The 18,131-nt window shown below is 45.2% G+C and overlaps 1 protein-coding gene across 3 annotated transcripts in view; it reads right to left on the bottom strand.

Annotated features, from left to right (window-relative positions):
* Myo1e (myosin IE) overlaps nt 1-18,131 on the bottom strand; it is a 197,393-nt gene that overhangs the window by 12,950 nt on the left and 166,312 nt on the right. For all 3 annotated transcript variants that reach the window (XM_027411241.2, XM_035443792.1, XM_027411240.1), the window contains exons 20-26: nt 16,329-16,443; nt 15,480-15,649; nt 14,194-14,339; nt 7,658-7,804; nt 5,909-6,066; nt 5,472-5,564; nt 745-943 (exon numbers count right to left, since the gene is read on the bottom strand). In XM_027411241.2, the coding sequence (XP_027267042.1) occupies nt 745-943; nt 5,472-5,564; nt 5,909-6,066; nt 7,658-7,804; nt 14,194-14,339; nt 15,480-15,649; nt 16,329-16,443 (1,028 nt within the window). The remainder of the gene's footprint in view (nt 1-744; nt 944-5,471; nt 5,565-5,908; nt 6,067-7,657; nt 7,805-14,193; nt 14,340-15,479; nt 15,650-16,328; nt 16,444-18,131) is intronic.

Genomic DNA, 18,131 nt, shown 5'->3' with positions numbered 1-18,131 from the left:
ATAATCTGTTGAGCTGCCTGCAGGTTGTATAGTGAGCTCCAGGTTTGGAGCTATCACCCATGCTGGGGTGGGCCTTGTTGATGCAGCCGTCTGTGAGTCATTTCTGCTTCTGTAAGTAGTCCCTCACCCCTAAGCCTGTAAGTAACCCCGATAAAACTCATTGCATTGTCAAGTTAGACTATAGAGGTATCCATACTTTGGTTTGTCGTGGGATCCCTATCTGGGGGTGAGTAGACATGTGTATTATGTTTCCCCAGGATATGTTTTGTCATATAACAGTCATAAGCTGACACATGTGTGTATTGGGAACAGAACCCAGATCCTCTACAAAGAGAGTAAGTGTTCTTAACTGCTGAGCCATTTCTTCCCAGACCTTGGTATCCTATTCTAAATGTTGCTAACACTATGAATTGTTCCATTCATGCAACTAAAGGCACAGATACAAGTAATAAAACAAACAACCGTCATTCTTCAACTACACTAGAGGAAAACATAAAGATCACTCATTAGGAGATTCTTGTAGCTGAGAGCACATGCCTTTGATATTTCCAAGGTAAGCCCCTTCCCAGGGGATGAAATGGGATATGTTGCTATTATCCTGGCCCCACAGCCATGGGTCCTAGATTACAGCACTTGGGTAGAAAACTAAACTTCAGAAATCAGAGCTCACAGAGCCCCTGAACCCTCTGCATGATTGATGAAGCAGAGTTCTCTGGTTTTACTACAAGACCTGGGAAGTCTTACCCAGCAGCACCCTGGTCTGGGACCTTGAGGAAATCCAGGCTCTCTGGTGTCTGTGACAATCGGTCTGAGCCTATGGACTGTTGCCGTGGCAAGGGTGGGCGGGCCATAGAGGTGTACAGGCTTTTCTGATTGGATCTCTGGTTTCCAGGAGCATGAGGAGGCACAAACTGGTTTCTGATGACTCCATTTTGATGGCATCCTGGAGAGGCAAGAGAAGAAACAATGTCAATTTCTGATGCTTTGCCAAAAGATTCTTCATACTCATTCCATTATAAGTAGCCGAAGGCAAGTGACTACACAACTGGACCTCAGTTTTCCCATCTGAAAACATTACTACTGGTAATATATTGTAAGAAAGTTAATACACTATTTTTCCCCTAACTTCACTAAGGTATAACTGATGAATCAGATTGTATTTGGGGACTATAACATGATAGCACAAATGCCACCTGGTTAGGAAGCGCCTCAGCTGAGCTTGTTGAATGTGACAATAAAATTTCTAGATATCTAGGTTCAAGTCCACAGTCAGAGCAAGCTGAGCTTGCAGCTAGCTGGCAAGCCATTTTTGGGTCCATGAGGTCACAACTCAGGAGGGCAGTGGGAAGTGGGTTAAACAGTTGGACAATCATTTTCAAGGAGTCAGTCTCAGGTGTCCTTGGCTGAAAACTGCTGTGTGAAGCAGGGGAAACCCTTCACATAGGCGAGGGAAATGCAGCCATCCAGCTAGATCAAGTATATGAAGTAAGTTCTGTGTACCCAAATGTGATTTCTAGCTAAGATCTCAAAAGCTGCAATAGCCAGTGAGTCATGGATGGATGGTGGCATGGGCTCTCAATCATGGGGGCATCATTATGAAGGAACCGGCTTCCCTTTTGGCAGCCATAATGGTCGAACATGTGCTTCTATGACCTTGTCCTAGAAACCAGAAAGTCAGATGCCTACCTCGTGACAAGGAAACAATCAGAAGTTAGTCACTAGAAAGTCAGATGCCTGTCTCGTGACAAGGAACCAATCAGAAGTTAGCTGGTGGCGCTATGCTTTATGGCTCTGGGTGTGCTTTACGGACAAACGCACAGCAATGACGTAGAGAGCATAGCAACCACCCTGGGAGGGCCTATGAGCCATAACAACCAGTTGACCAATCAACACAGGGCAAGCCCTCCAAGCCTGGAGGCACACCAATCGTGAGCCTGTGCGTACCCCTAGACACTCCCCTTACGCTGCCCTATAAAGATCTATGTGCAGCAGCTTCAAGCCGTCTTTTCTAGCCGTCCGCCATGGCGGGTGGGTGAAAGACCCGAGCTAACATGGGGTTAACTCGTTAAATTACAATAAAGCCTCGTGCAGTTTGCAGCAAGCTCTCGAATCCGCCTGGTGATTGGGGTGACCGAGAACGTGGCCTGGGACCCCGGATACTTGAGTTTTCGGGGGTCTAACAATTACTCCTTGCCATGTATAAAGTAGCCTTATCTCTCTTCCTGCTGACACAGCAGGCAGAGTGGAAAACGAGGCCCAGTTCAGTAGGGCAGGCCAGAAACCTGCAGAATTCTCTAGTAGCAATCGAGTAGCCAAGGCTCAGAGACTCAATTCTGGCTCTGAAAATGAAATTGGTCTTGAGCAAGTATTTTAATCTTTCAGAAGGTCAGCTTCTTCATTAAAGGCAAGGAGACTGGTCCAGCACCTACTTTCTTCCAGCTCTGATATTCATTTCTCTGTTATCTTGGCACCCTTCTAAAGGTCCAAGTGAACTTCCCTTCCCCAGCAACAATGGAGCAAGTTCCTATTCTGAATGGCAGTGTTCTAGGGCAGAGCATTTAGAAGTATGGCTTTTCATCCAGCCAGCTCTCTTGCCATTTCCTCTCACAGGCTCCAGGCTGGATGGAAACTAAACACTGCAGACAAATAACACTTTTTCCTCATCTGACCCAGTGAATAAGAATTTGAAGGGCTCCCCATAGCATCTGGGATTGGGGAGGACACTGAGACCCCACTCCCTGGCCAGAGTGCTAAGGAGAGGAAAGAAGTGTGTTAGAGTGGGGTGTTTCCTAGGGCAAAGAAAAGTAGGCGAGTGTCTCAGTGTCACCAGAGACTCATTTGTCCACACCGAGTTCAGAGACCAAGAATAAGCACTCAGTACTTTATGCCTGTTGAAATTAATCATAAAATTTGGCTTGTGTTATATGTGTTTTTCAGATCTCATTGTTCTACGGATTCATTTTTATTACATTTTACAAAAGTGTGGTTTGCGATAAGCTGGGAAACTTTTTAAAATCCATAGGAACTGAGGGTTCAGGAGGTAGCTCAGCTGCCTTGCAAGCATGAGGATATGAGTTCAATCCCCAGCACCTACACTAAAAGCCAGGCGTGGTGGCTCATGTTTTAATCCCAGTACTGGGGGGATGGTGACAGAAGGATCCCTGTGGCTGGGTAGGCACCCAGGTCAGCCTAATTGGTCCTAGGAAGAGACTCTGTATGGCCTGATGGTGGTGGCACATGCCCTTAATCCCAGCACTCAGGAGGCAGAGGCAAGTAGATCTCTGTGAGTTCAAGGCCAGCCTGGTCTACAGAGTAAGTTCCAGGACAGCAAGGGCTATTTAGAGAGATCTTGTCTCCAAAACAAAACAAAGACTATGGTACATAGTTCCCAAGAATCAACACTTGAAGTTGGACTCTGGTCTCTACATGTATGTGTATAACATGTATATGCACCCTTTCTCAATTTTCACCTGCAAACCACCAACAAGCACGTGAACCTGCACACATACCCACACTTCCCTCAACACCCACCTCCAGTAAATAAACAAACCCGAGAAATATAAAGTTCCGGTTATCACTTTTATAGATCTTTTGAGAAGTGCTGCTTTAATGGACTTGGGTTAATTCCCCTTTGACTGACTAGGAAACTGTTTTAGAGGTTGAGGCTATGTTCAAGGTCACTGATTCGGTTGAAGGATACTCCAGCCAGAGTTGAGGCAAAGGAGTATCCAGGTGGTCCTGGCAGGAGCCAGCACCAAACAGTAACACAGTGTGTGTAAACCCTGCTTCTCTGGGGTCCCTCTGAGCTTGGGTGCTCCTCAGGGGTTAAAAGGAAAGAAACCTGGGCTAAGGTAGGACAGAGATTTCCAAAAGAGAGTCGAGCTCATTTCTCACTGCTGGACAGTGTTCATACTTAGAGTATACGTGTGAGATCCCAGAGGAGGAGATTCAAGAATGGCTGGGAATCCTGGACACCAAGGCATTGACCTGTTCAGACCGATACTAAAATGACTAATATCCTACTCTGTGGACAGTTTCTTAGGGTCTGAACTTTGTGAGTGATGGAAACTTGTTTTAATTTAAATACTGGAAAGTATGGGGACTGGGGAGGTAGCTCAGCTGGTAGAGCATTTGTCTAGCATGCACAAAGCCCTGGTCTCAAGCCTCAGTGTCACACAAACTAGCTATTTATTGCTGTCCATGCCAGCACTCCGGAGGCAGAGTCAGGAAGAAGGTCAGAAACTCAAGGCCATGCTCAGCAACACAGCCAAGCTGAGGACAGATTGGGTTATAAAACCTCTTTAAAAACAAAAATGCTGGGTGTGGTCGTTCACATCTTTAATCCCAGTGCTCCAAGGCAGAGGCAGATAGATCTCTGTGAGTTGGAGGCCAGCCTGGTCTACTTATTGAGTTCCAGGGCAGGCAGAGCTACATAGTGAGAGCCTGTTTTTATTTTTTGAAATAGGGTTTCTCTACAGAGTATAGCCCCGGCTGTTCTGGAACTCACTATGTAGACAAGGCTGGCTTCCAACTCACAGAGATCCATCTGCTTCTGCCTCCTAAGTGCTTGGGTTAAATGTGTGCCCCACCATACCCAGAAGACCCTGTCTTAAAAACCAAAACTAAAACAACAAGCTGAAAAATACGAAACAAGGGCCAAAAAAGCTTTTGTAACATTTTGTAATTCTCTCAGATATTATTTTACTTTAGGAATGTCTCGTGGGTTTCATTTCACTAAAAATAGATGTTTTCCTATTAATTCACCAGGCCATTAACTAGCTATGAACCACTGCTGCAGGATGTGGCTGGAGCCTGGTACTGGTGGGTGGATACCCAGAACACGCCTGGGCCCATCAAGGCAATATCTGGCATCATAAAACCAGCAGCATTCTGCTTGTGGTGAAAAGGAACTCGTTTGTCTCTCTCTGCCCTAGGAAGTGACAGAGCTGGGGAATGAAACCCAGATTGTTCCCTTTGTTGCAATGTGGGCTCACTGACTTTGTCTCCTAAATTTTAGGGTCATGTGTTTGGTTGCTGTGTATTCACTAGCAAAGGGTTTCTTCCCAAATACCCTCTGTGTGCGTGCGTGCGTGCGTGCGTGCGTGCGTGTGTGTGTGTGTGTGTGTGTGTGTGTGTGTGTGTGTGTGTGTGTGTACATGTGTGTATTCGTGCACGTGGAAGTCAGAGGTCAACCTCCATGTATTATCCTTCAGGAACCATATACCTGAGACAGTCTCTCACTAGTGCCTAAGGCTCACTGATTAGGTAAGGCAGAAAACAACAAGAATTTTCCTGTCTCTATCTCCCCAGCACTGGGATACCAAGTCATGCCACAGGGCCCAGCTTTCTATGTGGATGCTGGAGCTTAGCACTCAAGTCAGGCTGAATCGTTTTTTCTAGCTTTCCAGACATCATTTGGAAGCTGGCGTACAGACTCAGTGGTACCTCTCCAAGGCACATGTGTGGCTTACCTGGTGGAGCAGGAGCAGCTCTCATTGGGTAATTGGCATTCTTTGTTCCACTAGAATACCCTCTGCTTTGGATGGTATTCCTTCTGGTAGGGCCTGAAATAAACAAGCAACCAGGAATCCAACTCAAGTCATCAGGCTTGATGGTAAGCGTGTTTACCCATTAGCCCCAAATTCAGGTTCTTGTCTTTATATCAGCCCTAACAAATTGTTTTAAATGCAACTAGGCCATGAATGTCAGGTATACTGTGCACAAGGATTCAAACATTTAGCATGCTTCAGCCTGCCCATTCTCCTTGACATTGCTTTAGTTTGCAGTGCCTTGTCTCTGGAGAACCCCACAATAGCCAGCTGCAGAAGCATAGACTCTTTGTCCCCAGATCTGCACAGAAGAGCCAGGTGCACAGCACTAATAGAGGCAGGGCCTGGGGGACACTTACGAGAGTTCTTGGGCAGCCCAGGTCCAATGCTGACCTGCAGCACTTTGTTGCTGGGCTTGAGGATGGCCAGGTCACCGAAGCCTTGGTGGAACTGTACTTGCCGGGAGCCTCCGGCACTCCAGGGACCCCAGTTCTCCTTTTTTAACTTCAGTTCAAGGCTGTGACAAGCACATTGATTAAAATTATGAGCCAGAAGGAGCTAGTGAGAAAATAGTGCTCATGAAACAGCTGCTGCCCAGGAGGTGACAACCGCAGGAAGGGGACAAGCCCATACCACCTAACCCTCCCATAGGGTTAGGTACAGCTCAGCGTGGCACAGCTGCTAGGTCATTGCCATGCCAGAAGCACAGACATTTGGATGGAGTTCAACATCTGTGAGAACCCTGTTGGTGAGTGGTTTTTTCCCTCATTTATGTCACAGGATCACTCCTGGTTGGTCACAGGTGACTGCCTGGAGGACAGGACAAATGGACAACTTCCCTATGTTGTAACATTGTGCTTATAGTTGTGTTTGCTGTGTGGAGGACTGAGATGTCAGATACAAGAGGGCAGAAGACTCTATATCACAGACTGTGATATAGAGCCACAGACTGTGGCTACTGTTCAGTTATATATTCTGTTATCTCATCACCATCACTCACCCAGGTCGGGGTGGTGGGGGTGGTGGGGGTGGAGGTGGGGGTGGTGTCACCAAATTCCAAATGGGAGGGAGGGTGTGATGGTTGGTTTTAATTACCAGCTTGACACATTCTGAAATCACCCGAGAGAGGCTCATTAAGGGACTGTCTAGCTCAGGTGGAGCTGTGGGCAAGTAGGGGATTGTTTTGTTAATAGTAATTGATGTGGGAAGATCCAGCCCATTGTGGGAAGCACCATTCCCTAAGCAGGGGATCCTGGACTGTGTATGTACGGAAAGTACTGAGCACAAGGAAGTATGCGTTATGTTAATTTCTCTCTGCTCTTGACTATGGATATGATATGATGCAACTACCTGCTTCAAGTTCCTGCTTTGACATTCCTGCTGTGATGGACTGGACTCTGAACCTCAGAAGCCAAACGAAACACTATGTCTATACATCTACGACACACTGCACAATATGTTCTCTTTCCCCTTAAGGAATAATAATGATTCTAAGTAGTCATCTCTTGTCAGGTTCCTTCACCCAGGCATTACAGTCTTGTGATCCCCTCATTTTTTTTTTTTTTTTTTTTTTTATGGGCAAGAAGAGATGGACTCTATTTCTACTCTATAGATGGGTAATTCAAGAAAAGCTAAACAACTCTCACTCAGCAGAAGTGAGATTAGAAGCTCAACAACACGCAGTGTCTTACCCATTAGAACATTTCACTAAAGCCTGTGAAGGTGAGACAAGGCATAAGGCACTACTACCCACACCCCAAGTCCCACCAACAATTGGGGGAGTCAGAACCCTACTCCAGTTCCTATTTCCCGCTTCCAGCCTGACTCTACTGTTCACGCTGCTAATACCTGCCTTACCCAGTCTTACTTGAGTGATCTTTATGTAAATAATAAAAAAAATATCCTTTGATGATTTGATTATTTCACAGAAACACAAATGTGACCCAGCAAAGTCCATGAGAACCTAGGCTGTGTTCAGCAGGCCTCCCTGTTCCTGGAGATACTGAGGCACCCAGAAGGGCTAGCTAAAGGGACGGAACCACTGAGACCACACAGCCCGCCCCGCAGGCCTCCCCGCCTCTCGGTCTGCACTCTGGATCCCAACTCACGTATTGCTGAATTTCAGAGGTAGCTGCTTCTGGGTTTTTTCCTCGTATCGCTTTGCTAAGAGGCTCAAGAACTCTGTTTTGAAGACAGATTCAAGCAAACTGTCATACTCTTGCTCGTGGAGAATGAAGATGTCATCCTGCATGGTACTGAGAGAGATCAGACGGAGTTAACACGAGTCTCACTCCACTCACCTAGCAGCTCTGTCATTATCATTTGGAGGCAGAGAGAAGGGTCTGTATGCTAAACACACAGCACTGTGCTTCTGCACACTGTACACACCGAACCTGTTCCAAACACCCCCTAAGCTACACACAAGTATACTGATACATTATTTATGATTTAATAAAGCTTGCCTGAGGATTCAGAAAGCAAAGTCAGCCACAAGCCAGAAAAGCCAGGCACACACCTTTAATCCCAACAGCCAGAAGCTAGGAGGTGGTGGCACATACCTTTAATCCTAGGACTCAGGATTAAGAGGTAGAAGGATCTCTCTGAGTTCAAGGCCAACCAGGGAATACACCAGTTGAATCAGTCTAAAAAGAGTAATGGATCATACACCTTTAATCCCAGCACTAGAAGGATATAAAAAATAGAAGCAGGGTCTTCAGTATTTAGTAGAAGCCATTCATTCTTCAGCCACACTGAGGAGAAGCAGCAGTTTGAGGCTTGGTGAAGAGCTCATGAATCAACCCTTTCAGCCTGAGGTAGAGGTAAGAGCTAGTGACTGGCTACTTTGCTTTTCTGATTTTCATCTTGAAGTTTGAAGCTCAATATTTATTTTTGGGTTTTTTATTTATTTGTGTTACACACAAGGCCTGTCATTACTACTTTTACTATTTCAAAAACATCCTGTAACAAGCGCCTTTCTCCTACCTTCCTTCCCTTGTTCCCTTTCTCTCCTCTCACCCTTATAATATTGAGAACAGGACCAGGAGATGGCTCAGCAAGTAAAGGTTTTTTTACGATGACCTGAGCTTGAGTTTGATTCCAGAGATACACACAGTGGAAGGCGAGAATCAGCTCCTGCAAGCTGTCCTCTGATGTCCACAGGCACGCTGTGCAATGTGTACACTGCTCTCCCCCAATACATAAATTGTAGGAATGAAAAATAAGTAAAAGTATCACTTAGAACAGAACACAGACTAAGAATTACATAATAAAATCCATGAAATCTGCCTTCAAAAGAAAGTTGAAGGGCTGGAGAGATGGCTCAGCGATTAAGAGGACTGGAGTTCCATTTCCAACACTCACGTAGGACAACTCACAACTGTCTGTATATCCAGCTCCTCTGGCCCCCTAGTAACAATGTGTGACACATACACACACAATTTAAAATAAATCTTTCAAAAAAAGTTAATGGTTAACCACTAAGGAAACTAAAACATTTCCATGTGGTCTCAAAAGCAAGGGTAGTCTATATTTAAATAATAAATTTTAAGGTCTAAAGAGGTGGCCCAGAGGTTGAAGAGCACTGGCTGCTCTCCCAGAAGACCCCTTACTAGCAACCACATGGTTGCTCACAACGGTCTGTAATGTCATTATCCAGGGATCTGATGCCCTCTTCTGACCACTGTAGGTACCACACATATGCAATGTGCACAGACATACACACATACCCATAAAATACCCACAGACATACCCATAAAATAAAACAGAGGGAAATATTAAAAATACATTTTAAATTCAACTTCTGCCTCAAAAAGCTTTTAACTTTTATTTATTTATTTGATTTGATCTATTTGGGAGATTATAATTATAATGAACCTCATGGTGACCTCCTGATGACTTGGAGGGACTGTACTGGGGGCAGGAATTCTGGGAAGGAGAAGCACAGTATCCCATTAGAGGATAATTATTCCACTTATCTCTTTAACATGGCTTAAGTGGAACCCACCTTCTTAGGGTGGTCCCTTGGCCAGGTGTTTGGCTTGCCCAACTGGAATGTTAAGTCTCCACCCAGGTCAGAGATTCCTTCTCTCGACCAGTTTTCCCTTGATGGGCCTTTATTGTTGCTCTAGCTCCAGCATGTCTGGACCAGCCTGCTTGCCTAGTGGTAGTTTCTGGAAGACTATTCATTATTTAACAGGATGAAGTGCAGCAAGCAAGACCTTGAGATGTTTAATGTGCTTAGACTTGAGTGTCATTGTCTATCATTTGTGTGTGTGAGTGCATGAGTGCATGCATGTGTGCAAGCAGACTCAAACCTCATGCCAGTTAGCAGCATGAATCTGAACATGAGATGTAGTTGGACACTTTCAGCTATGAATCATCAAATTCAAAAGCCCCTCCCTTCAGTCACCCCTGTGGAAGTCAGTCAGGCCCCCTGGGCTTGGAAACAAAGCCTTTAGGTTTATTTACTCTTTAAACAAACAAACAAAATCAAATGTGTTTTTAGATTTCACCCCTATCTTTTTCTTTTTTTTGGGGGGGGTGGGAGGGGTTCAAGACAGGGTTTCTCTGTGTAGCTTTGGAGCCTGTCCTGGAATTTGCTCTGTAGACCAGAGATTCATCTGCCTCTGCCTCCCCAGTGCTGGGATTTGGAGCCTGTCCTGGAATTTGCTCTGTAGACTCAGAGATTCATCTGCCTCTGCCTCCCCAGTGCTGGGATTAAAGGTGTGTGCCACCACTACCCTGCCACCCATATGCACACATTGGAACTCCTTACAGGCGTCTGTGGCCCTCTGTGCTGAATTCTTGTACTGACTGGCTTTGGTTTGGCTTTGACCTGCTCTTCATTCTCCTCTCCTGTGGCTTACTGTATTGCTGACAACACTCAACAATTCTTTTCACTCTCCTAGCCAACAGGTTGTCTTTACAAAAATGTCTGTTATAAAACAGACTAAAGCCCTAAAGGAGGTTTTATTTTTAAGTTTGAAAGGCTATTTCTAAATACAGCGTGTCTTTATTTAAGTCTTTTTAACCTTTTTTCCTGACCACGAAATAAATGCTCCTCTTAATAAACTGGAAATAAAGAGGCAAATGAATTTTTAAAAAGCTTTCCCAGAATTCTGTTCACCAGAGAAACTAGAGCAGTGGTTCTCAACTTGTGGATAGTGACCCCTTTGGGGGTTAACTGAACCTTTCACAGAGGTCACCTAAGACCATTGGAAGACACAGATATTTACATTATGATTCATAATAGTAGCAGAATTACAGTTATGAAGGAGCAATGAAATAATTTTATGGTTGGGATCACCACAACATGAGGAACTGTATCAAAGGACCACAACCTAGGCTGGCTTCAAACTCATGTGGCTGAGGAAGATCTGCCTTCAAGTGGGATTCCAGGCATTAGATGCCCAGCCCTGCTCATACAGTGCTGGCTGGTAGAAGCCAGGGTTTCATGCATGCCAGCCAAGCCATGTACCAACTGAGATAACTTCCCTGGCCCCTGGTGGTTGTTCTTAAATTCAACATTCTCCCTAAGAATGTGACAACCAGGGAGCCAGAACCTCTGTGTAAGGCACTCTCTTTATAGATGCTTTTCTAGTAACATCAACATCAGGCTATCTATTGATTCAGATATCCCATCCCCCACCCAGAGCTTCTGTAGCTCAGCTCTTAGAGCAAGGAAATTCAAAAGTCTTGCCAGACAGAGGCCACAGCATCGGCCACAGCATCTATTATAATAAGGGCACCTTTCTAGTGCATTCAGTCCTCCTAATAGGAGCTTAAAACTAGGAGCTTAAAACTGGGCGCCTCTCCTGTATGGGTAGACAGTGCTGTCACCAGAAGCAAAAAGCTCTAAAGGAAAATCTCAGTGCCACACACAAGATACCTATTTACAAGTTATTGTTTGGGAGGTCACAGAGGCACCCCAAACAACACAGACTATGGCCAATGTCCTTGGTTGCCCGCTACACAGAGATGGTAAGACCCTATCTCTGAGGATACCACATACTTTGGCTGAAGGACATAGACAAATCAATCTCAGATTGACTAGGGAAGTTCTTCCCTAGCTCTCATGGGGCCGGGAGGGGCTATGCTGGCTGCTGGCGGAAAAGACATCAACAGTCTTACCTAGCACTTGCTTCTGCATGCTACACTACTGACCTCCCAGGCAAGACATGCCCACCAGTGGAACAGTGACAAGATTACTTATGGGAGTCACCGGTTGCTCTATGGATTGGATTTGAGGCCTACTCCACAGCAGAGAATTCATTTCCTATTACTGTAAACCTGGTCAAAATCCATGGCTAGGAAGGTCATAGGCCCAAAGCAGGGGGGTGGGGTGGGGATTGGGGGTGGGATGATGAACTTGATACAACCTGGTGCTGTAGTGGTGTTTAAGATTTCAGATTTTATTATTTTACGATTATGTGCATGTCTGTGTGCCTGTGTGTGGGTATGTGCACACAAGTGCCAGCTGAACAAGCATGAAGACTCAAGTTTGATTCCTCTTCCTCCTGGCTGCTTTTCTATGGTTTCTGAGTTGCTGGTACTTGCTGCCAAGCCTAATGACCTGAGTTCGATCCCTGGTACCCACGCATGGGAAGGAGAGAACACTTGTATTTATCTACACCACAGACCCTTCTGCACACAAACTAGACTATTTTAAAGCAGACTATGTGTTTCTTCTCAGCCTTTTGGCTAAGATCAAGTTTACAGGGAAGTATAAATATTGTATTATTTTATGCTTAATATTTCAGTATGTGTCATTAAAAAGTAAAATTTCTTTATATATAAAAGTAAACACGAGGCCATTATCATGCTAAGAGAAATGAGCATTAAACCCCTCATATAAAATATTTACTCCTGAGCACATTTCCCAGATTGCTTCTTAATTGCTTTTGGGTGGCTGGCTTATCTGAAGAGAGATATTTCCTACCAACACTGAGGTCCTAAGAGTCAGTGGTGGGCTTAGAGATCAAGCATGTGGGATAGCTCAACAGGCTGAACTAGAGAAACATATCCGGTGATTGTCAGTTCAGCCAGAAGTCAACTAGTAAGTCTCATAAATTCTTGAAAACACGTACAGATGTTGCAACACTTTTTTTTTTTTCCCTGAAGTACCAGACAGCTCTTCCCCCGCTTTCTTTACACCAACATCGAAGTGTTCCGAGACACATCACCCATCCCTCACACCTACACCACCACTCAGGAGTCTGGTACCACGATTCAACGTTGGCTCAATCCTGCATAGCCCACCATCCTCTCCTCCCAGCTGTTTAACTAGCCTGGTTTTGAATTGCTGGCCTAACCTAATGTGTCAGGAAAGTGAGGGAATGATAGTCGTCTTGGTAAGTGGGAGGCCCAGTAGCTGCAATGTGACTAAAACTTGCAAGCTTTCCCCTTAGAGTTAGGAAAGCCTTTAGGCTAGGAACCTCTGAAGAGGAAAGGCCATAAGGAAACGGGCCTGTATTCCACGCATACTATAAGAGAGATGGTGAAAAAGCTGGTTTTACCAGGACATATTCTATCCCCAGAGGCTCTGGCAGAAGGGGTTAGGAAACCAGAAAGAAGAATTCGAGACTAAACAATCACACTGGATAAACCTTAAAGTCACAGTAACAGGACAGAATTGCTTGGTGAGAGGGTGGCCAGCTTCGTGAGGATCTAGACAAATGATGAAGTCTGATGGCCCAGAGACAGGACTGAGGACAAAGGAAGCAACCGTGGCTTTCACAACAGCGGCCTCCAGGTATGATTTCCTAGCTTTCAGCCACAGCTGTCAGGTGGACCCAGTACATTTCAGCTCACCCAGTTATGTCCTGGCCCAGTGTCTCTTTAGGCATGAAAAAAACGAAAACATCTTCCCATGGGTTCTTTAGAACTCCAAGGGTGGCCAGGAAGGGCGTGACCAGCAAGGTGTAACATAGCCAATGAACCAAAGCTTAAAGATGACCCAGACAGCTGGGCTGTCCAGGCGTCCCAGGGCTCTTACTGAGGTAGTGTTGAGGAAGGACACTGTTATATTCCTCAGCTGTGAGATGTTACCACATCCTGAGTTAGTGCTGTAAACATTTAATTTCACTGTCCCACCTGACCCTTTATCCAGAAATGCTGGGAACAGTAATAGAGGGAGAGCCACAGAGCCACAGGCAAGAATGAACATACCACAAATGTGTTTGGATTATCCTACTGCAGATATGATTTCCATCCTGGTAGGTCAGGGGCCTGAGTCTGTGAAGACCTGCTTTCCTCTGAGCCCAGCAGTTTCGTTTAGAAAGGGACATTCCAGTGAGCAGAATGTTTTACTTTCTTTTTGAGACAGGGTCTCATATAGCCCAGGCTGGCCTAGAACTGACTATGTAGCCAAGGATGACCTTGAACTTATGATCCTCCTGTCTTTACTTCCTAAGCACTGGGGTTACATGTGTGCCACCATGCCTGCTCTATTTGATGCTGGGGAATGAACTCAGGACATCATGAGTGCCAGGCAAGTGCTCTACCAACTGAGTTACATCCCAGCCCAGGTCTTCTTTGAGGAGAATGGAAATTTCATCATGGGCCTGGTGGTCTCTTGGGACAGCAGGTGGTAGGTAATGTGAGGAGAACCACAAAGGAAGCCCTGCCTCAGCCATGTCCTACTTACCTGAGGGACACGGACAGGATCCTCTCCATCTCGATTCTTCGCTTCAGGACTTCCTTCACAAGACCTTTATCTGGTCCCTGCTTCACCTTTTCTCTTCCAATTAAGTACATGCACTTCGGGGTTAGCAACAGGTCTCGCTTAACACCCTGTGAGGAGAGAGACTTTCAGAAGGCAGCTAGACTTGGTCAGAGAGACAACTGTAACAACGGTATGCCATTCTTGCTGGGCCAGAGGGCAGCTGTCCTGGGTGGTGAACATTCACTTTCACCAGAATGGCTATTGTGTGACTACTGTCTCAGGCCCCTTGACAGAAAAGAGTCTGGCATACATGATGATAATAACACTTGGCTTTTTTCACCTTACAAAATGGCATCTGCATATGGTTCTATAAAAAGGCATTGGGACAACAAGTGTAAAGGGACAGTCTCAGGTAAATCCACAAACATGGTGACTTTACAAAGGGTTGCTATAGTGTGGTTTCCAAACAGGCCTCCTGCTGGTGTCTGTAGGTTAGCCATTAATAAATAAATAATATGCTTTAGAATATATGACTGACCACCTTAGTATAGTGCAGTTCAGGAGCCCTGAGAACACACCTCACAGCAGCTGGTCCATTTTCAGGGTGTGAAGAATGACCTCCTTTTAGTAAAACAACATCTGTCTTATTAAGCCAGTGCTGTTATTCACACCATTATTTTTTTCTGACTAATTTAAGAAATTGCTTTTTAAATGAGTAAGCTGGGGGTGTGCCTCAGGATTGAGCCTGCCTAGCATGCCGGGTCATGACACATGAAGCCCTGGCCTCAGTCCCTAGAATTGCATAGACAGGGCTTGATGCTGTACACTTGTGATCTCAGTACTCCAGAAGGCAAGAGGATCAGAAGTTCAAGGTCATGCCTGGCCATGTATGGAATTTGATACCACTCAAATACATGCGACTTTGTGTCAAAAACAAAACAGAATGCAAAGCATCTACTAAATAGAATACTATATTAAGTGTGGGAAGTTCTTCCTGGCATAAATAGGACATAAAAGAACATTTAATGCAGATCTCATTTTGCAAAACTAAATATGCAAATATGTCTGCATAAAAAGGTTCTGAAGGACACCCAGAAAAATGCCAACAGGGATGCTTGTCTACCGTTGGCTGCTATTTTTCTTTTGACAAATTCATTTGCGTCTTTACAATTTTTCTTCAGTGAACACAGTTGGCGAAAATCACAAGCTATTATTCTTGTAAATGAGAACTCTGTTTTGACTCTTTAGAGGCAGGTAGCAGTGTGTACCTTGAACCTCCTGTCGTACTTGGTGACAGTGTCAGCAAAGTCAATCTTCTCCCTCTTGCCTACGAACTGTTGCAGTTCTGGATGCTCCTCCATTCCGATATAGTCCCCGATGAAGTTCCGGTTGATGCTGTTTCTCCTTCTCTCCTTCTTGTTCAACAACAGGTCTGAGGCTACGATGCCCAGGAGAGCAGAGAAGGAAAACAGATCAGGCAGGAAGAGGAGGAAGATACTTAGAGCAAAATACCCAAAGATTCTAAATGATGCAAGCTTAGTTAACAGATGCCATGTGTTTAATAAGAAGCATTTTGTGCTGGACCTGATGGAACATGCTTTTAATCCCAGCACTCGGGAGGCAGGGGCAGACTGATCTCTTGAGTTTGGGGCTAGTTTGGTTTATAGAACAAGTTCCAGGATGGCCAGGGATACACAGAGAAACCCTGTCTTGGAAAAAAACAGTAAATAAACATTATGAAATTTTTCTTAAGCTCAAACTATTTTATTTTTTGAGAGGGTCTCAGTATGTTGACCGGGCTGGCTTCAAACTTGCAGAGATCTGGGTGCCTCTGCCTCCTGAGTGCTAGGATTATGAGTGTGCCAGCACTCCTGGTTCCCACGTTTGTTCGTAAGCTTTGTTAAACGGGAGCCAGGGAGAAGGCTCTCCAGGTGAAAGTGCTAGCTAGATAAAGATGTTTGCCATCAAGTCTGATGACCCACAGGGTGGAATGTAAGATCTGACTCTTCAAGTTGTCCTGTGATTTCTACATGTGAACTGTGGCATGTATACACACACAGACACAGACACAGACGGCACACACATGATATGATAAAAAATGCTAAATGAATAAATACCTTCCTCTCTCATTTGGACATATTTCTTCCGGGCCACAAACTTCCTCCACGTTTTCTGTATCACTCGGGCATACCCATCATACTTTCTCTCTCTCATCTCTTCTAGAAGAAATAGCTGGAAAAGCAGAGAAAACACATATGAGCCAGTCCACACATGATCAGAACAAAATTTTATATTAATTAAAGAAGGTATTTATTTTACATGTTTGAGTGTTTTGTCTGTGTGTATGTCTATATACCACATACACCTAGTACTTTTGGGGGCCAGAAGAGGCCACTGAATCTCCAAAAGATGAGTTAATGATGGTTGTGAGCCACCAAATGAGAAGAGCAGGAAGAGCAAGTACTCTTAACTAAGACATTTCCCACCCTGAACATCAAATCTTGTTTTTCCAAGGAGGTTCAGTGAACTGAAGAAATACAAACCCATCTCCTATTATGAACAAATAGTGCAATGATTACTATGGGATATATAAGCACTACCCACTTTTTATTTATGTTTCTTCCCTTAATGGAAAGGAAATGGAACATGGCTGAGTCTGAGTGTACGTGAATGGCCTCTGTCTTCCCTTGCTCACAGTCTCTGTGACTTGTTCTCCTTCCTTGGTCCAAGGAGGAAGCAGGTAGCCAGATCTGATGAGCAGATGTAGCCTGCTGCGAATGGCCTCAGAATAGAACCTTCCAGTTTCTGCCAGAACGGAGTTTGTGTTGCTGTGGGAAGAGGGCTGCCCTACTTTTGGTTGCATTGAAGTCTAGGCTTCCTGCCTCATGCAATCTCCAAGGACTGTCTAGGGCACAGGGCAGAAACCACAGTGGCTGTAGCCAGGCTGGAGCATCATTCTTGGGCTCTCTGGAGAGCTGGCACAGCAAATGGCCCAAATCAGACTCTGGAGAGCCAGGCCATGTGGATGGCTCGTGGTGATTAGCTCACATGCAGCCTGGCTTTGGAACTGTGAAGACTAACAAGGAGCCACAGTGTGCCGAGTGTCCACTGCAGTCAGGAATCCTTTCCAGACTGTCCTCCAACTTCTCAACACACATATGGCCATTTCATAGGTGAGGACATAGTTCCTAGATTGGCTACACTGAGCAGAGAGCCTAAGTTTTTCAGGTATTGCAGGTTCCTCTTCGCCAGATTTCATCGGCTTGTAAAATTGTGGGTGGAATGCATAATCCATCTCCGTGTAGCGGTTTACATAGCCATTGAGGGGAAAACAAATAAAACAGCCCAATATAAACTCCAAGTAAAGATGGTGTATAGTCACTGAAAAATGCTCCAGAAATGGGCTGGAGAGAAGGCTCAGCAGTTAAGACTGCGTATTGCTATTGCAGAGGACCTGACTTTGGTTCCTAGCACCCATATCAGGAAACTCTCAACTGCCTGTAGCCCCAGGGACTCTTGCCGCCCTCTTCTGGATTCTGGAGGCACTTGCACCCAGCTGCACTCACACCCACACAGGCATTTATACACACAAATAAAAAGGAACACAAATAAAACTTTAAACAAGGAATTTGGTTTGAAGGAAGCTGAAAATGTTGTCTGTGTTTATCTGAGCAGATACATATATAGGAGCCACTTTCCTACCACCTAGTGTTTCCCATTCACAGCCCTGGCCACCTAGAAACATCCAGAACAACAAATGCCACAAAGGAGGAACACTGAACCCTACAGCCTTCAGTGCAGTCCCAGCTGGACCTACAGTGGTGCTCACGACTTAGCAACTAGACAGATGCCTAAAATCTCAGCTCTATGGTCGCCTGGGGGAGAACATTCATTGATATTTCTCATCTTGGCTTTTTCCC

The sequence above is a fragment of the Cricetulus griseus genome, chromosome 4 (assembly GCF_003668045.3).
Source record: "Cricetulus griseus strain 17A/GY chromosome 4, alternate assembly CriGri-PICRH-1.0, whole genome shotgun sequence".
NCBI classification, from domain to species: domain Eukaryota; kingdom Metazoa; phylum Chordata; class Mammalia; order Rodentia; family Cricetidae; genus Cricetulus; species Cricetulus griseus.
This window is presented reverse-complemented; position numbering and strand designations above follow the sequence as displayed.